This window comes from Urocitellus parryii, chromosome 3, assembly GCF_045843805.1.
Source record: "Urocitellus parryii isolate mUroPar1 chromosome 3, mUroPar1.hap1, whole genome shotgun sequence".
Taxonomy (NCBI): Eukaryota; Metazoa; Chordata; class Mammalia; order Rodentia; family Sciuridae; genus Urocitellus; species Urocitellus parryii.
The window spans coordinates 199,032,840-199,054,234 of NC_135533.1; the positions used below are offsets into that span (position 1 = coordinate 199,032,840).

The following is a 21,395-nucleotide window of genomic DNA, read 5'->3' on the forward strand; positions in this document are numbered from 1 at the left end:
AAGGAATTATGTACCTTCTCCCTTGGGGGAAGCAGAATATTTCATTAAATATGTTTTGTTTATTAAGATTACATAAAAATGTATTAGAAAGTATTTTTGAGAGAAATCGGTTTATTTCTTAATATAAAAGTAAATGAATAATTATAGAAAGTAAAAATTTTAATAGCCTCTGTTTTTTTTGGATTATAAAAGCAGCACATATTCACTGAAGGTAAATGGTGAGCTGTTACCATTTACCATAGAGGAAAAACTCTGTAATCTTACTTAATATTTTAGATCTTAAAAATATACATTCATACAAATTATATGCTTTTTGAAAAATGAGATCATATGCTATGAAATTTAGTATATAAAGTTTTTTATTTACATTATGTTGTAAGAATTTCCCCAGAGTAAATAGTCTTAAATGTACTAGCATTGTACTAATGTCGGATATACTATGATTATTTAACTATTTCTGTATTATAGACTTTTAGGTTATTTCTGGCTTGGGGAGCATATTTAAACATCACTGAACATTATTGAATATAAGTATTTATCTGCATCTTTAAGAAACAAATTTAGTACATGTTGAATATCCCTTATCTGAAATGCTTGGGACCAGAAATGTTTGGATTTGGAGTTTGTTTCTTCTTTAGATTTTAAGATATTTGCATATACATAATGGGACATTGTAGGGGTGACACCCCAATCTAAACATGAAACTCCTTTGTTTCATATACATCTTATACACATATTAATTATTTTTTGTCACAAAAGGTTTATGGAATGGAATGTTCTACAATACTTTGCCACTCAAGAAGTTTCAGATTTTGGAGAATTTCAGATTAGGGATGATAAACCTGTAGTAATATTAATCGAGGACATGAACAATTTTTAAGGCTCTTGAAATACATCTTGGCAAGTTTTTTTCAGAAAATTAACTTGCGACTCCACCAGTTTAAGAAAATTTCCAAATGATTCTCTTTTTAGTCAAAGTCAGCCAGTATTTAAGGAGTTTTTTTTCCCTTCCCTCTTCCATCATTTTCTTTTGACCTTTTATTGATTGATTGATTGATTTTTAATGGTTATCTCCATCCCAAATTGGAGGAGTGGGGGGAGATAGAGAGTTAAAATGAGTTTTGACCATGCTTTGGAAAAAGAGAGATTTAGATTATAAACATTTAAAATTTTTCCACAGCTTCCAGTTTACATTTTGTTTTTCTGGGAATAATGGGTAATGGTGATTTGGTTTGATTTATTTTGGAGTAATTTCTACACACCAGCTTTTGTTTAAGTCATTCTTTATTTACCTTATGCCAGGATATCACCATTACTGATAGGTAGAAATGGTGAACACACTTAGTCTTTTTTATCACTTTAACAAGAGGCATGTTCTGTTTAGGAATTTGAGCTTTTTATCTCAGATTATCTGTGTTGCTGATCCAAGTTTTATGGCTTGGATGTTAGCCCCTTTCTCTCTACAAATACTAAGAACTACTCTACATCAGCTAATAAATGATTTGCCTGACTCTTGAGTACATTCAAATTCATTGATATATTCTGAAATTGTAGCTTGTTTCACTTAGAGGAAATAAGGATTACTTAAACCAGCACTTCAAGGATTGATCTGCATCAGCAACCCAGTCACACTGCCTTCAGAGACTGGATATTGATGGACTGGTTTTGGGGGAAAATATTTTAATATTACAAACAAAATGTAGAGAGCCTATATAAATAGCCTTATACTTGCATACAGCTCTTTTATTTTAAATTCTTACACTTTCTCATGCTATGGGTTGGTCCAAAGTGGTATCTAGAGAGAGCCATCTTGGGCCATTATACTGTTTTGTTCTTACCTGTTCTGGGGGAGAGGAGTGAATAGGAAACATTTGCTTGATATATAGACCAAACTGCAGTGGTAGTGATGTCAACAAAAAGCTAAAAGTGAGTTTTAACAAGAATAGCAGAGTGGATTACAAATTGACAGTACGTTTAACAGGGGCTGGTTCTACAACTGTTTTCGGCAGCTTGCAAAACGTGTGTATGGCCACCCACACTTCCTTCCTCTTCTCCAGCCACACCCACACCCTGCAGTTGCTTCTCCTCTCTTAGCTGGGAGAACATCAATAGATTCTTGCAACACATACCAGTACTTGTTTCTTAAACATGAATTTCCATATTATAAACACTCTTGGCAAGTTGGCCTGTTTCATTTAGGTCCAGCCTAGTTATATACATGTATGAACATGTGCTGAATAAGAAGGCTGCTTTAGAATGGCCTAATTTAATGGTGTTTTCTGTTTAAAAAGCAGTCCTTTTAGCTATATAGTCATTAAAATTACTGAAGATTTTAATACATGAGAAAATGTATAAAGTAGCTATCAAATTTCGTGACTATCTTAAGTTTGTAAAGAAGCCTAAGTATAAAAGATGTACACCTAGACCTGATGAAGAAGTCATCATCCATGAGATTAAAAAATCACCTGTAATTAATTTCTCTTTTGCACTACTCAGCATCTCTCAAATTTTCTAAAGTGAACTGTGCTAACTCCTCTGGGTCGTTTTTTGGAGAGAAATATTTGTAAAAGTGCAAAAAACCTTTCTCTGTCCCTGACATCACCTCCCTTGCTCCATGTACTATCTTATTTTATAAAAAAGGAAATTGTGTCTGGGCCTATATTATACATAGAAAAGAAAGACTGTGTAGCAGAATGTTAACAGATGGGATAATGGATGATATTTCTTAAATCCCCTTTTCGATAATTTGCATATTCTAGTTGTATTTTTTCCTAAACAAAACAGATACTTAATTCATAATTGAAACAAAAATATTAAACTAAAGTAAAATATGTTACGTGAAAAAAGCAAGATATATGATATAATGATCATGCATTTATAAAACAAAAGTTGCCATATATAAATATTTCAATATTGACCACCAAAAATATATCAATAGTGCCAATTTTCAGTGCTAGCACTATGGATATCTTTTTATTTTTTGATTTCTCTTTTGTGCTTTACAAGTTTTTAAAATATATCACTGTGATGGGAAAAAAGTAAAGGAACACTTAATCCTTTTTTAAAGGGTAAATTTGATAGAAAATTATCTTAATATCTTAAAAGTTGATACTTGGGGAGGGGTTTGGAATGTTTTATTGAAAAATAATCAGACTTTGATGCTCAGCTAAAGGCATTATTTTCTATACCTTAAAATCTTGTAACACCCAATTTAAATTTGATATATTTTGCAAAATTGGATGGAATTTTTATGACAGCAAAAGAAATACTAGTTCAGTGAATTCGTTTTTTGAAATAGGGTGAACAACTGAATAATTAGTTCTTGGGAAATGAAGTGCCATCATTGTGGCAGTGGGCATGGGTGTGAATTGTACTTACTGAAGGCTTACTCTAAGCTGGCATTATTTTAAGCATTTTACCTGTATTAACTCACGCAATCCTCACCACAGTCTATGGGGTTGTTGTTTTCTTATAATTAGCATTTTCTAGTGAGGAAACTGACCGTATAGATAGGTTGGGTAACTATTGAGGTCCTGTGGCATGTGATTGAACCTCAGTTCAATTCAAATCTAGTTATTGACTTTCAGAACCAGTGCTCAGCCACTGCACTAGTACATTGTCTTGCCATGGAGACTGGATGAAACAGGGATTTTGAAGAGAGAAGCAGGTAGGCATAATGGGAGGAGCTATCATCATACCTGACTTGGAGCAGGCTTGCATCCCAGGGTTCGCCCATCTCTAGATGTGGATCTTTGCGTTGGCTTTGTTGGCTTTATTTATGCTGCATAACTCTCTGTCCTCATTCTCTCCTTTGCAGCAGCAGATTTGTTTTCACAACCAGAGGTCACCTACCTTTCCTTCTTTCACCTTTACTGCCTACTTTTTCCTATTCCCTTGCATTCCTTTTCCCTAAATGCATGTGAACTTGGGCTTAGTGATTACCTGGACACTGCTCACCTTTAGTGTAAGATGTGAATGTGAATGTTTAAGCCTTTCAGTTGTTTGTGTGATATTCAAGGTTGTGGAAGTGCCTGCAAGACTACCTTAGTTAACATTACCTTACTGTACCATAAACTTGATATAAGTCATCTGCTCACATTCATAGTGATAGTTTAATTTTACTATCATATGGCAAGTCTCTTTATTATGCTTTTTGGGTTCACAGATACTCAGAAATCAATCATCAGAATTGATTTTTGTTTGCCTTTACAGAGGAGTATTTTGTAAAGGTGCTCTCTATGGCTCCTGTTGTGGGTATTTCATGAACCCACAGGGACTCCTGGAGGTGGGTTAGGCTTGGAAGCCAGGCTGAACAGAATTGGAACCTGAGACTGCTACTTATCTGACAAATTGAGCCTGATTGGCCTGTACCTTGCAGGCTCACAGTGAAAATGCAGCAGAATACAGATTCAGGGTTCGTCACCCAGTAGGCATTTAGAAAATAGCAGATATACTGTTATTCATTATGATTAGTTCTTCCTTCCAGTGGAATAATTTTTTAACCCGTCTATTTAGAAAAATTTCTTTGTATCTCTTCACTTTGAAATTCCAGTTTACTAAAGATTTGCTAAAGGAATTATACGTCATAGAAGATAGAAAGATAATAGTAGGAGACTGGGTCACTAAAAACAAATTTTGCCATTTTTACATGTTTATTATATAGAATCTGGTCTTATGGTTTATATTTTGACTTTAAGCACAGTTAAATAGAACTAAACTAGAAATGTTTTTCTATATTTTCTTCTAGGAGAAAGAAGCAACTAACAAAACACAGTGATAACAAGGATTATTCAGTGTGCAGTTTTCAAGGTATGTCTTAGAACTGATACAAATTCACTTTTACTTTATATAGGCCATATCTTAACATTCAGCATTGGTGTTCAGAATGACTTTCAGGCACTGTGAGATCCTCAGAGAGAAAAAAAAAGATTGAATTATTTCTTATCGTAACTCAAAATGCACTTGATAGTAGGATTAGATAGTGCACTAGTATTTTAAAAGATATTCATTAATAAGGATATTTTTCCTCCCAACCTTAAGTTAATCATAATATCTTTTTTTTAGATATACAGTTGGAATTGTAGTTTGATACTCTTGAAAAGTGAGCACTTGTACTGAAAGTTAGTTCTTTGATAAAGTAATTAATCAAAGAGACCTATTAGATTATTTTCTGTGAGCTTTCTAGTAAAAAATATTTTATTTTGTCCTGTTGGCACATACTGGGAAGAGAAATGTTAAGGGGTTAATAGTGATTATCTCTGGTTGTCTTGGGACCTTGAACAAAACCCCTTTTTAAAAAATGTATTATTTTTGTAAAAACAGATTTAATTAAAAAAATAGATTCATTTATCAAATCTGATTTTTATGCCACTTTTCAGGAGCAAATGTAAATTAATATGATAGATGAAGATAACAAAGATTATATAACTGGGGAGAGCCTGAAAGAGTCTATTTTGAAAGCTAAAGTTGCATTTGCAAACTTGAGCAATAGAAACATAGATAGACTCTTAGGATTTTAAGAATAATTACTGCCCTTATAATTAATTTAAATTAAAGATTTAAAGATAGTTTCCTATTCTCTGGAATTAGCTTACAGTTTTTATTTTTAAAATTAAATATAACTAAATTTCTTTTTGGGAGCTGTTGTCCAAACAACAAAATCTTCCAATTTGGATTTTCTTGTTAATCTTGTCATTAATATTATTAGCTCATATTACAAAGATAGTATGGAGTATAGAAGAAATTGGCTATCATCGTACTGGTTTCTTATTTTTAAAAAAATCTTAATATAGGATTAATAATTTAGATTTGGTACTGAAATCTGCTTGCAGAAACAGCATAGCAGTGTTTAAAAGCACTGACTGGTGTTAGATAGCCCTGGGGTTGGCTCCAGCTTTTTTACATCCTGACCCTGCCTAGGCCAAGTTACTTAATATTTTTGTGCCTCAAAATGGGGCTGATATTCTCTATTTGTTGAGGTAGGATTGAAAGAGGAATTATGTAAAGCATTCAGTATATGACTAGCATAGTACTCATTCAGGGAATAGTAATGCTCCTTATTGTAATAATTCCTAAAATATATAAAACATGTTAGTAAGCATATTACTGTTGACTTTTTAAGCTTATAATCTATACATTTTTTGAAATGGCCCCAAATATGAGATTTTTATCATTTCTGAAGTGATAAGACTGTGAGAATGACTTTATAACATTTTTATGGTTTATTTTTTTTAAATATTTTTTTTTTTATTTTTTTTATTTTTTTTTTTATTGGTCGTTCATAACATTACATAGTTCTTAATACATCATATTACACGGTTTGATTCAAGTGGATTATGAACTCCCCCTTTTACCCCGTATACAAATTGCTGTATCACATCAGTTACCCTTCCATTGATTGACATATTGCCTTTCTAGTGTCTGATGTATTCTGCTGTCTGTCCTATTCTCTACTATCCCCCCTCCCCTCCCCTTCCCTCCCCTCCCCCCCTCCCCTTTTCTCTCTCTACCCCTTTTACTGTAAATCATTTCTTCCATTTGTATTATCTTGTCTTACCCCTCCATTCCTCTTATATGACATTTTGTATAACCCTGAGGATCGCCTTCCATTTCCATGCACTTTCCCTTCTCACTCCCTTTCCCTCCCACCTCTCATCCCTGTTTAATGTAAATATTCTTCTCAAGCTCTTCGTCCCTACCCTGTCCTTGTTAACTCCCCTTATATCAAAGGAGTCATTTGGTATTTGTTTTTTAAAGATTGACTAGCTTCACTTAGCATAATCTGCTCTAATGCCATCCATTTCCCTCCAAATTCTATGATTTTGTCATTTTTTAATGCAGAATAATACTCCATTGTATATAAATGCCACATTTTTTTTATCCATTCATCTATTGAAGGGCATCTAGGCTGGTTCCACAGTCTTGCTATCGTGAATTGAGCTGCTATGAACATTGATGTAGCAGTGTCCCTGTAGCATGCTCTTGTTAGGGCTTTAGGGAATAGACCGAGAAGGGGAATAGCTGGGTCAAATGGTGGTTCCATTCCCAGCTTTCCGAGAAATCTCCATACTGCTTTCCAAATTGGCTGCACCAATTTGCAGTCCCACCAGCAATGAACAAGAGTGCCCTTTTCCCCGCATCCTCTCCAGCACTTATTGTTGTTTGACTTCCTAATGGCTGCCAGACTTACTGGAGTGAGATGGTATCTTAGGGTAGTTTTGATTTGCATTTCTCTGACTGCTAGCGATGGTGAGCATTTTTTCATGTACTTGTTGATTGATTGTATGTCCTCCTCTGAGAAGTGTCTGTTCAGGTCCTTGGCCCATTTATTGATTGGGTTATTTGTTATCTTATTGTCTAATTTTTTGAGTTCTTTGTATATTCTGGTTATTAGGGCTCTATCTGAAGTGTGTGGAGTAAAGATTTGTTCCCAGGATGTAGGCTCCCTATTTATCTCTCTTATTGTTTCTTTTGCTGAGAAAAAACTTTTTAGTTTGAGTAAGTCCCATTTGTTGATTCTATTTGTTAACTCTAGCGCTATGGGTGTCCTATTGAGGAATTTGGAGCCCGATCCCACAGCGTGTAGATCATAACCAACTTTTTCTTCTATCAGATGCCGTGTCTCTGATTTAATATCAAGCTCCTTGATCCATTTTGAGTTAACTTTTGTGCACGGCGAGAGATAGGGATTCAGATTCATTTTGGTGCAAATGGATTTCCAGTTTTCCCAGCACCATTTGTTGAAGATGCTATCCTTCCTAGATTTTTATCATTTCTGAAGTGATAAGACTGTGAGAATGACTTTATAACATTTTTATGGTTTATTTTTTTTAAATATTTTTTTAGTTGTAGATGGACACAATACCTTTATTTTACTTATTTATGTGGTGCTGATGATCAAATCCAGTGCCTCACACATGCTAGGCAAGCGCTCTACCACTGAGCCACTGGACCCCAGCCCTGTGGTTGATATTTTAACTCTGTAAGATATCCCAAATGTAGCATTGATTAAAGTAGCCAAACGATTATAAAGAGTATGGGCTGAATGGATAAGAAAAATGTGGCATTTAAACACAATGGAATATTACTCAGCACTAAAAAATAACAAGATCATGGCATTTGCAGGGAAATGGATAGCATTAGAGCAGATTATGCTAAGTGAAGTTAGCCAACCAAAAAAACAAATGCTGAATGTCTTCTCTGATATAAGAGGGGGTGACTCAAAAAGGGTAGGGAGGAAGAACATGAGACGATTACCTCTGCTCTAGATAGGGAAGAGAGGTGGGAGGGAAAGGGAGGGAGAAGGGGAATTGCATGGAAGATGGAAGGAGACTCTCATCGTTATACAGAATACACGTATGACGATGTGAGGGGAAAAAAAAGTGTGTCACATTAGATTGGGTAGAGAGAAGTGATGGCAGGGGAAGGGAGGAATGGAAGGACAGCAGAATAAAATAAACATTATTATTGCTGTGTGTATATACATGACTACATGACCAATGTGATTCTGTAACCTGTACACTCCAAAAAATGAGAAATTATATCCCATCTGATTCAAATGTATGATATGTCAAGATCATTTTACTGTCATGTGTAACTAATTAAAACAAATTTTTAAAAAAGAGTATGGGCTTTAAAATGAGTTAGGATTGAATCCTATTTTCAGTGCTTCACTTAAAGCACTTATTACCTAGAACAGAATGTGTTTCCTTGGCTATAAAAATGAGACTAGTATCTCTCAGGATTGTCAGGAGCCACAGACATAATCTAGTCTGATTCATTTTGCACAAATACCTATAGTAGGATTTCAAAAAATGTTGGCTTTTCTTCTGTTCTTTGAAATAAAACTGAAATTTTAAGGAGTATATTACTAGTGTTGATTCTTTTTTTAAAAAAAAACTGCTTTATTATATGTCAAATCTAGTTGTTTGGAATATTTTTACCTAAATGGATTAAATACTATTAAATACTTCTCTTAATACTGTGCAACTAAAAATTGGAAACCTTTTACTGAGAGAATTAGAAAAGACTTTACTGAATGGATGGATATACACTCATAGCAAACAAAGCTAGTCTTGGGAGGTTGCTGTATTCCTCAATGGATTTTGGTATTCATTTCTATTAGATGTTAGTCAGAAAAATAAAAATGTGATTTCAGCCTGTGATATTTAAAGTGACATCTTAATTTGCATAATTTTAGACATTTGTTTTTCTGAGTCAGGAACATTTGTAAGAACTTATTTCTGTGTTTGGGGTTTACAGTTTAAAGATTGAAAACTTGGTCTTTAAAATTTAAATGGTCTATAAGAATCCATGCTTATTTACTTTTTAAATATAAGCAGGCCAAGGAAGTTTATTTTTGAGAGTCGGAAAAACCATAATAAAAATGGACGAAAGAGTGAATAGCAAGAGTAAGCAGTAATCAGTTAGCAAGTGTTGTGTGCCAGGTGTTAGCCTAGGCAGTAGTGACAAAAGAACAACAATTGCCTTGTAAACATTTTGGGAAAAAGTTAACATTTCAAAATTTGATAAAACAGTTTTTAGTACCTGCTATATATAAGCACTATTCTAGGTTATTGGGGGAAAGTGGAAGAGCTTAGAATAGAAGGAACCTTCCAATCTGAATGGAAAAATGTTAGGATTGAATATCTACAGACTACATAGGATGGAGGTATCCCAAGGCAGTTTGGAGATGCAGAGGGTAGAAGGTAATTCTCTCTAGGAGAGTTAAAGAAGACTTCACTGTGGCACTTTTTGCACTTAAAATATTGCTTTTTTGGGTTAAGATGAAAAAGTTATGGAATTTCTGTTCAAATGTTTATTCTTTGAATTTTCCCATTCTTGTTAACTCTTGCCATGTTTTTAAAGACATTAAGTGAAACTATTTTTGGAAAAATTATTGTCTTTTTAAACGTAGCTTGTCAAACCTGACAGTTTATTTCTGACATCACAAAAAAATTTCTTCTAATAAACTATTTTTTTTTTCAGTTTGCAAAATCTAATATAGTATTTAAATTCTCAACCTTTACTTTATGATATAAACTCTAAATGTAGAAACAGATTCTTATAAATGACCCTGGTACATTTTGTTTCAACTTATTTACTTAATTTAAGATTCTCTTAAAAGGAAAGAAAAGAAAATTTACAGATACTTAATTTTGTTTCTCCTCTTATTTTGTAGATGTCCGTGGCAACATTGAAAATGAATTCCTTATTTTCAGCAGATATTCTTATATGAGAAGATCCATTTCAAATAGTGTAAATATTTTTCCTCCTGTTGGACCAGCATGGCAGGATTCAAACGAGGATATGATGGAAAGATTGCTGGATTATATGATCTGGACAAAACCTTGGGTCGAGGTCATTTCGCAGTGGTTAAGCTTGCCAGGCATGTCTTTACAGGTGAAAAGGTGGCAGTAAAAGTTATTGATAAGACAAAACTGGACACTCTAGCCACTGGTCATCTTTTCCAGGAAGTGAGATGTATGAAACTAGTGCAGCATCCTAACATTGTTCGTCTTTATGAAGTTATTGACACCCAGACCAAATTATATCTTATTCTAGAACTTGGAGACGGAGGAGATATGTTTGATTACATAATGAAGCATGAGGAGGGTCTTAATGAAGACTTGGCCAAGAAGTACTTTGCTCAGATAGTTCATGCTATATCATATTGCCATAAACTCCATGTGGTTCACAGAGACTTAAAACCAGAGAATGTAGTCTTCTTTGAAAAACAAGGTCTTGTAAAGTTGACAGACTTTGGTTTCAGCAACAAATTTCAACCAGGGAAGAAGCTCACTACAAGCTGTGGATCTCTTGCATATTCTGCTCCAGAAATTCTGCTCGGTGATGAGTATGATGCACCTGCAGTAGGTAGGTCACCTTTGTCCAGTATTCACCCACTTGAATTTTTTCAAATTGATTTTTGTTTATCTAAGAATAATTTCTAAGAGGATTTTCTGTTAAACACGTCTTACTTAAGAAATTGGGTTTCATGAATGCCAGATATCCTGAAAGTGGCATTTAGTTTATGTCAGGCAATCTGTGTGTCAGTTCTTGAAATATTAGTAGCTCTTGGTATTCCTAACGATGCTCTCCCTTTACTCCCAATGTTTTTATATGCACTCATTTGTCAGGAGTTACTTACTTGGGGTGGAAGTATTTATTGCTTTTTGGGTTGTATCCACTTTTTCCCTTTGGGACCATATCTGTTTTGAAGGTCATGTAGGAAATTGTTTTTAATTTTTAAGGATTTGTAGATCTGAAGGTCAGCTTTGTTTTAGTTGAGCCTTGGAAAAATATGTCCTAGTGTTACATGCATGTGATGTCAAACTTCATAAATAGGAATTTTCCACTTGTAGTCTGATAATTTGAAATGTGGATTAGAGATTAATGACAAAGTTGCATTTAACACTGAAGAGTGCTGATGAATACTATGTATATCAAGACATTGATTTTCATGTTAGACTATTGTGTTCTGTGAAAGAAAGGGTTAATGAATGGTTTCTTTCTTCTACAGATAATCAGGCTTCATTGAAGTCTTACATTAGAATATTTAAGCCAGAAATTTTGATTAGTGGAGACATTCTAATCAGAAAGTGAAGCCAGGAATTTGTAGGAGAGGAAACACAAATGTCTAAACAGGAAAAGACCTTCTACCTCATTAGTACAGGGAAAGGCAAATTAAAGCCATAATAAGATACTATTTCATACTTTACACATTGAGAAAAACTGAAGTCAGACAAAACTAAGTGTTGATAAGATTACAGAACATCAGGAACTCTTGTATAATTTAAAAGACAATTTGGCAATATCAAGTAAAGAAAGATATCACATCTGTGACACAGAAATTCCACTTCTGTGAGTGCACCAAGAAGATCTTACGCAGAGATTTTCAAAGGATGCTTAAAAGAGATTTTCAAAGGATGCTTAAAACAGTATTGTTGCATACACATCAACAGGAATAAATTGTTCAGTATCCATATTGAATTCTATCCATTGATGAAAATTTATGAAATGTACGACTGGATTTCACAAGCATAATGTTTAGGGGAAAAAAGCAACATGATGAAGAGAATGTATAATGTAGCATTTATATAAAAGTTTAAAACACATAGTATATATTGTTTAGGGGTGCATGCACATACGGTAAGCTGAAGAATGCATGAGATGATGATAGGTGCCTTCTAAGAGGCAGGCATGTTTATAGGGTTTCAGCTGCATTGGTGGTGATTATTTTCTAGGTTGGGTGGTTTGGTACATAGGAGTTCATTGTAATGTTCTCTTTTTTTTCCCATGTATATTAAATATTGCATAATTTTTAAAAGGTTATGAAAGAGTAAAACAAAATTATTTGGGAGGATATTTCCTAATCTAATGAATGGTTACTTTGTGTTGGTGAAGTAGAATTGGTAGAGCTTATAGGTACTTTTCATTTTCATTATTTGCATTTATTTCAATTCACTTTGTGTAATAGTATGATTAAAATAAAAATATGAACAAATGGATATTTTTCTTTTAGTATACTCTTAAGTTTTTTATTTTTCTTTTAATATACTGTTAAGTTTATTTTGCCAAAATTGGGGATTTTTCACAAATTTGTAGTAAAATGAGCATGGGTAAAAATTAAAATCTGTCATATTAAATTGCCAGATATTGCTAAATAAAAAACCCTAGTTTGGTTTAATAAGTGTTTGGTGGCATTACTAGTTTTCAGCGTTGAGACTTAACTCAGAAAGTGTCTATTTTTTTTTCAAAGAATCATATTTGATTTTACTTATAAAACTACATTTTTTTGTTTATTTTTCTTTCTGTATTAATTCTTTCCAGAATCTTTGAGTTTCTTTTTTCCCTTTTATTTTCTGGTCTTGAGCTTATTTCTTTAGTGTCTTGATTTCTAATAAATGCATTTATGTTGTCCTGCCCCATAGTCTGTTGACACCCTAGGGTTTTCATTGTGTTGTCACTGTTCATTACCAATTTATCTTTATTGTTTGGTTTCTTGTTTAACCTAAAAGTTGTTTAGAAAGATTTCTTTTTAAGTCAAGGGGGATAGGTTTATTTTTTCTTTTAGCTCTCTGGTTTTTGGCATATACTTTTAGAACATTGAAATTAGTAAATAGACCAAGTTGGTTTCTCCTTTGGGAAATATTTTGGATTTTCTTTGTGGCTTAATAAATAGTAATTTTTACTGTGATGACTAGTCCCTGTGTGATGAAACTATTTGTACTTTTGGTGTATTCAGAATTTTTGTACATAACTAATATTGTTCATTATTTAATTTGCTGCTTTGCATCCTAATATGTTTTGTTCTGATCTGTTATTTTCACAATTAAGTTAATCTCTTACTCTGATCTGAGAATTCTGTATTATGTTTTTGTTTTATACATGTTATTTTCAAGCTAATAAGATATATAAAGGATTTTATTTTTGTATTTGTTTTGGCAGTACTGAGGATTGAATCCAGGGACCCTTTACTACTGAGCTATATCCCTTGCCTTTTTCTATCTTTTGAGACAGGGTCTCGCTAAGTTGTCCAAGACTGGCCTCAAAGTTGGGATCCTCCTGCCTCAGTCTCCCAAGTTGCTGGGATTACAGGTGTATGTCACCATGCCTGACTTAGAAGGTTTTATTTTATTTTACTTGAAGAGCTGTATACCTTTTGACAATATGGAACTGCTTATTTGATGCTAGTCTAACTGTACCCTGTCATTGTTTTATGTTTAAATCTTAGACAATATGTAGCTTTGTTTTGTGTCTTTATTTTGTGTTTTTTCATTTGCCTTATGATATTTTACCTTTTCCATATTTTGTTTAATTATTCATTTTTCTTTATCCTTTCCCCAGTGGTTTGCAAAATGGTTTAGAGTCTGTTTTCTTTGTTTAGTTAGGTGTTGTTCACCCTTAATGTGCATAGTTAATTAACATCCACATTATTTCTCCTACTCAACAAAACTGTAATTTGCTCTTACTTCCTTTAGTAATTTTATTTTTGACATTTTATTTTTGGCATTTCATTAATTCAGCATTACATATTTTAAATTGCCTGTAAGCACTTCATTTAGTGGATCTTTTTGAGTGTTCTTTCTTCTGTTTGATGAACTTTGTTCCTTTCATTGAACTCATTTTTCCTAGGTGCTTGGGGATATCAGTTGTTTGTTCTTCTGTGTTTTTCAGATTTTTCAATAGCCTGACTGGATAGAATATCTGAGTATTGTAGTCTGTCTCTAGTGGATATGGGAGAGGAGCAGGATGTGTGCCCATGTGTGAAGTTCTGGTATCTGGTTTTGCTATTTGACAGACTCAGTATGCCTCCTGGGTATTGTCCTCTCTCTGTCCCTAATGCCTGCAGTCATTCCTCCTACCTGGAACACATGTCTGCTTGGGCATGCTGGTGCTAGTATAGTTAGGAGGTAAGATGATTTTGACCTCAATTAATTTTTCTAATGATTTTCTTGATTTAGTTCTTTCCTGTTTCTACTATGTGTCTTCTATAAGGGAGTCTTTCTTCTATAGAGGGTACCATAGAGCTTCTACCAGTAGGGTTTGTGGCTCTCATTGCCTCTTTCTTTCTGATCCTACCTGTGATTTACCTTTTCTGCCATGTCTAGGGATTTGGAGAGAAAAGGGATGGTTAGATCATACTCAGTAAGTTATTAATTCATTCACCTTTGTGGACTTCCAAGGATCTGTATTAAGTTGACTTCGCTGTGCTAGAAAGGAAAGGAAAAGAATGATCTGTGTGAAAAATCCAGTCTTTGGGATCCTTGTGGGAGAGATTGCAGTATAGACAGTGGAGAGTTCATGGCTGATTATTATGTGAGGTTACCTAGTGGAAGAACAGGCAGGGGAAAGAGCCTGTGCTTGCTGGACTCAGACACTGCTTCATGCCTGTGATCTGAGAGACAAGCTCAGTTGAAACTGATGGGTTTCTTGCTGCTGGCCCTGTGGGATGGCCTGCTTGGAGTGAGGCCTTAAGTGAGTGAATTTCTGTGTGTGTGTGTGTGTGTGTGTGTGTGTGTGTGTGTTTGTTTTAAGCAACATTAGGAAAGAGCTTACTTTTAAAAAAAACTAAGCTATGCTTTAAATATTTCATTAAACTCTAAAAATGGGGAAATTGTTTCTTAAATCACAGATTTGTAATTTCTAATAGTTGCAAAATCCTGATATTGCTTATGATTTCTTTATATATCCCTAAATTTTTTATTTTCAAATTAAAATGAATTAAATTTGGTGTCGGGAACTCTGTCTTCTTATTTGAGATTTGGAGTTTTCCTGGGATGTTATAGCTCTGGACCTGAAAAATCCCTATACCAGATGTTTCTTAGCTTAGGTAGACAACCTGTCTCAAACATGAAGCATCCATTTTGCATTAATTTATGATTGCTATGCAGTAGATATAAATGAAATCTAAATTATTTAAAACATGGATCCATGTTAATACAATGTAAAGATTTGGATTTAAGTTAAGTATAGTAGTTTTTTAGAAAATAAACCTATATATTCTACAACATATCTTGTATTAGTGGTTCAGATTTAATGGAGATTATCCTGTCATGAACTGTATCCTTGTGCATATTAGTATGCAAAAACTAGAGCTCTTTTCATAAATCTGCTTTGCCCCACATTAAAATATTACTCTTTACCTACTCTTAGTAAACTAGGAATTAGAGAGGAGCACCCTCAATGTCATAAAGAGCATCAGCAACAACCAAAAAAGCCTATTGCTAACATCACACTTAATGGTGAAAGGCTAAATATTTTCCTTTAAGAGAAAAAAGGATGGATAAGTACTACTCTTGACATAATTAAAAAAAATAGCATACAGATTAAAAAGAAAGAAAACTGTACTTAAATGACATGGTTCTCTACATACAAAATCTCAATAAATCTACAGGAAAAAATTCTGAACTAATAAGTAAATTTGGCAAAATCATAGAAAAATCAGTCACATTTCTGTAATACCAACAATGAATAACATGCAGAGATCAAGATTTAAAACAGTATTATTTTCAGTCAGGTCAAAGAAAATTAAATATCTAAGTATGCATGTGTCAAAACACATCTAACAAAAAAACTTATACTGAAAATTATGAAATGTTAAAGGAAGAAAAGACCTAAATAAATGGAGAGACATACCATGTTTACCAATTGGAAGATAAATGTAGTGCAGATGTTATGCCTTTCCAAATTATTTTATAGGTTTAACATAGTTCCTGTCAAAAACCCTGCAAAGTTTTTTGTAGACACAAAGATTTTGACATTGTTCTTAAATGTGGATGGAAAAGGAAAGGACCTAGGAGAGCTTTAAAATAATTTTGAAAAAAATAATAATAATAAGAGGAATCACTAAAAGAGCCAATTGAGAAAATGATAGTTTCTTGTAAAACTAAATATACATGTAGCATGCAGCCCTGCCGGTGCATTCTTGGGTGTTTATTCCAGAGAAATGAATACTTATGTTCACCTAAAAAAAACCTATACATGATGTTTATAGAAACTTTATTTTAATAGCCATAAGCTGGAAACAACCCATATGTTGGTCAGTAGGTGAATGGTTATGCTAGATAGAACCATACCATAGAATAATACATAGCAATACAAAGCAACAAACTATTGACACATCTTATATGGATCTCAAGAGAATTATGCTGAGTGATAAAAAGCTCATCTCAGAGGGTACATACTACACAATTCCATTTATATAAATCTTTTGAAGTAGAAAAATTGTAAAGATGAATAAATTAGTGGTTCCCAAGGGTTAGTGATGGTGGTAGGTGATATGGCTGTAAAAGGCTAGCATGAAGGAATTGTGTGATAGAATTTTGTATCTGATGGTAGTCGCACAAATCTATATGTGATAAAATGGCATAGGAACTATGTACACATATGCACATGCAACTAGTGCATATAAAATGATGAAATCTAAATAAGCTCTGCAGATTGTACCAATGTCACTTTCCTGGTTTTGATTTGTACTATAATTAAAACAAAATGTTATCATTGGGGGAAACTGGGTGAAGAATACATGGGACCTCCCAATACATTTGTGGGTTTTGTCAACTCCTGTGACTCTATAATTATTTCAAAATGAAAAGTTTAAGAAAAAAATATATTATTCAATGCCTAGGAGGTAAGTGTCCCAGTGGGTGGAGGGGACATAAACTGATGTGGCAGTTTGAGATAGCCACTCATTCATAAGGAAATGTGTTTACCTGTTCCTTGTAAAATTTAAGACTAGTGGTCATGTCCCTCTTCTGCTCGGAATTCCTTAAAGACTTTCCCTTTCAGTCAGAATTAAAACTACACTCCCCACAAGTGACCTGTGTAACACTCAAGATCTGCTTCTCCATTTCTTCTCTGACTTCCCCTCTCACTGCTTTTCCCCCTTCCTCCCTTTGCTCCACCCACACTGTCTCCTTGCTGATAGTCACACTCCAGGCCCAGTCTTGCTGAAGGGCCCTTTCAGCTAGCCCAAAGTTACCCCAGATTCTCTTGCTGTCATGCCACCCCCTCAGAGAGGTATCTGCTGGTCTCCAAAGGTGTAGGGCACCAGCACTACCTATTCTTCTTCCCCTCTTCTCTCACTTTTTTGTTTCTGTTATCTCCTATATATAATAATAGTGCCTGCCTTTGGGTTGTTGAGGGCATTCGATGAGTGAATACATGTAAAGTATTTAGCATAACAAAAATCAGTCTTCAGTTCATCTGATATTACTGTCATACTGCTTCCTCTTTTGGAGAGATCCCAGAATGCTTTGTGCTTCTAATTGCTGTGGCTGCAGTCCCAGAGGGATATTTAACGTTAGGCCATGGCCTCATTTTCCTTCCTGCCTCTCAGTGTGGGAGAAAGAGAATGTGAGGTGTTCTCTTCTTTGGAAATTTGTTCTCAGGGGAATTTCTGATACATTGGCTGCTGTGAGAAAACTGGGAGGAAGGGCCTGGGACCTTTGCTCATGTGTCTTCTTCACATGTTGTTTTTAGTTGTATTCAAGTTTTATTTATATTTAAGAAAAAGGCTACTTCTAAAGTACAGATTTTTTTCCTTTTCCAAAAAAAGATAAAAAAATGAAAGTCCAGGTATTTATTTGATGACTGGTTAGTCTCTTAGAACTTCAGAGGAACTTTTCAAATCACTGAGAACACTTGCTATTTTAATACAGAAATCCATACAGAAATTGAATTCACTTATTTATTTTAGGTCATTTGAGGAGTTGAAAATATTAAATCCACTTGGGTTTTTTTTAGAAGTTTTTTCCTTCTTTTGAAGAAGAAAAGCCAGTTTGCAAAACAGAAAATTAGTGGTCAGAACAAACTTAAACACAATACTTGAACACAATTTGGAATCCTGTTTTTCATAATACATTTTGTTGGACAGACTGAATTCCAGATGCTGAAGTGAGACGATTTCAGTGTTTGTAAGAATTATGGGAGAAGGGGTCATCTGTTCCATGCAGGCTGCTGTGCTTGAACACTCTGTTGTGCTCTTGGCCTGGCAAGACTAGTTACTGATAGTTCTTGGGAGACCATCAGGAAGTTGCAGGTATGATCCTCAGATGGACCTGACTCCAGGAATGGATGCTTGAGAAATATCTCCATAGTCATTGGCAACATACAGTGCTTGTTTTCTTTGAGGGCTGTAACATATGTCAGTCATGTCCTCACATGTTAACATTGACTTTGGTAGAGAAAGAACAGGTGTGGAGTTGGTGTTTCTCTGATTCTAAACATGTGCCTTTACTATCTTTCCTTATTCTCATCTTTCTGTATAATTTTTGGAATATAATTTATTTTACCTTTGGAAAGCATTGATCACCCATTTTTAATTTATTTATTAACCTTAAAAGTATGTATTTAAAAATTACATCCAGTATAGTGTAAAACAGTGCCTAAATTTTAAAAATTTTAATTTAGAAGTATTTTGAATTCTGAAACTCAAGGCAAAAATTATAGGACCTCAGCATTTGTGTCACCACATCTGATGAATAGGAAAATATATAAGACTTGGTACAGTCAGGCACACTCAACAGATCTAAATCCTAGTGCCTGGGACATAGCAATGCACAACGTAGGCACACTAGTTTGTTGGGTTAAAAAAAAAAAAAAAAGGAGAGATTGTGGATGGCTAAAAAAAGAGCATGATGTTTGAGCACACATGCCCTGATCGTCCTTTCTCTTTGGAATTGGATGGGGCCTTGCCAATCCTACCTCACTCCAGATGGCTCACTTGTCGCCCTTGCTCAATAGTAAGGTCCTTGAGAGAGGGGACTGTGTGTTTCTGTTTTATCTGTCTCATTGCCTGGTAAACATGACAAACTTAGTGTGTGTTTAGCAAATAAAAATTACCAAGATGAACTAAAGAAATGAAAATTTACATTCTTTGAAATTATTTTACAAAGTGTAGTTGTTGCTTTTCTTGGTAACTCTTTTCCCTGGCCTTTCCATATGTATATTCGGTGATTTCTAGGCTCTTAAGAGAATCTAATGAAAACTATCTTCAGAGAGATGCAGGCAAACACATTTTACTTTAGTTCCACAGGTATTTATTGACTACTGTGAACCCCCTTTTTGGATCTGGTCTTCTGAGTTTATATGGGTGAGTAAAAAATGGGCCCACAACTATAAAAAAAAAAATGAGCACAAGTAGTTTTGAAGTAAGCTTTGGAGCATACAATATATATAGAATAATGTCCTTTTGTGCCTTTGAGTACTCTTCATTTTTGTTTTATATTTTAGCTCTTTCATTTTTCTTATTGTATTTTAAATTTCCTAGCTGTTACTTGGGTAGGAGATTGTAATGGAAAATTCAAGTAATGTGTATAAACCAGGGTGTTTCCAAAAGGACCATCAAGTCCTTGGGCTGCGCAGTATTCTTTTTATTTTTAAAAATCAAACAGGTCTAATAACCTGTAGGTGTTTGGTGTGTTTGGTATGTTCAGTATGACTTTCTAAAAAAATCATTTGAATTTATTTCTGTTCCTTGGAAGATACTATTAAAAAGACTGGGAGAAAATACTTGCAAATCACATAACTGACAAAGAACTTGTTTTCAGGATATATAAAAAACTCTGAAAACTCAGTAATAAATTAAAAGTAACCCAGTTTGAAAATGCCAGAAATTATTACAGACAATTCACCAAAGATATAAAATGGCAAATAAGCACCATTAGTTATTAAGAAATGCAAATTAAAACCATACCCATTAGAATGGCTAAAAGTTTAAAAAACTGACAATACCAGAAATGATGAAGTCCTGAATGGAGCAAGTATAACTCATGTTTCTGTTAGGAATGTAAAATTATACAGCCTCTTTGAAAAGTAATTTGTCACCTTCTTATAAAGATAAGTAAATACTTACCCAGCGAACCCACTCCTAGGGTAATTTCCTAAGAGAAATGAAAATCTGTTAGTGTAAAAACCTGTACATGAATGCTTTTAGTGGCTTTATTCATAATTGACCTGAACTGAGATAAGTAGAAGATCATCTGTGCAATGGAATACCACTCAGCAATAACAAAAACTATTGATGCATGTAACAACAGGGATGTGTCTCAAATGCTCTAGTGAAAAAAACCAGATGGTGAAGTATGTACTGTATGACTCCATTTGAAAGCAAAACTTAAAGGGACATAAAACACACCCATGGTTGTCAGGACCTGCACTAGGGACAGAGTCTGACTACATGGAGGCAAAATGAACTTTTGGGGGTGATATAACTGTTTTATGTCTTGATTGTGAGGGTACTTTCATGAATTCATTTGTTAGAACTTGCAGAAATGCACACTAAAAATGGCAAGTTTTAGTATATGTGAGTTATACCTTAACTTTGTAAAAAATTATCAGGGTAGTATAAATTAAAATAAGTCTTTATATCTTCACATATATAGTAGGCTAATATTAAGGATTATCCATGGTGTTTGTGAGTGTGGGGCCCTCCCACAGGCTGCCAATGGATGGAATTCTACTGGCATTAAATGTGCTTTCATAATCTGAAAAAAGTAAATGTTAATTTTAGTAACAGGAACTGAGTAGTTATATTTGAGAGAACTTTCAAGCTTAAGTTTTAGTATGAAGGAGCAATCTGGAAGTTATAACCAGGTTGTGTGTTTATTCTAATTCCTAGAAAGGCATAGTGATTTTTTTAAATATAGGAAAATATGTGTTTTTGAACCATGTGTCTAATTAAGTTATAATAGTTGGAGATCTGACCAAAACAAACATTTCAATAACTAATATTTGAATTTTGAATCTTAAGTCAGATTTATTATTTTAGAATTTGTTTCTCTTTATACTCAAATGAGGATGTTAAAAAGTCTCCCCCAAAATGTAAACATTTTAAGGAGTCTAGGGTAGTGCTCTGTTGTTAAAGGACATACCTCATTTTACTTTGTATC

The 21,395-nt window shown here is 34.0% G+C and overlaps 1 protein-coding gene across 2 annotated transcripts in view; it reads left to right on the top strand.

The window, feature by feature from the left end:
• Snrk (SNF related kinase) overlaps positions 1-21,395 on the top strand; it is a 49,568-nt gene that overhangs the window by 7,688 nt on the left and 20,485 nt on the right. For both annotated transcript variants that reach the window (XM_026408051.2, XM_026408052.2), the window contains 2 exons: positions 4,748-4,809; positions 10,181-10,875. In XM_026408051.2, coding sequence (XP_026263836.1) covers positions 10,287-10,875 — 589 coding nt within the window. In that variant the 5' untranslated portion in view covers positions 4,748-4,809; positions 10,181-10,286. The remainder of the gene's footprint in view (positions 1-4,747; positions 4,810-10,180; positions 10,876-21,395) is intronic.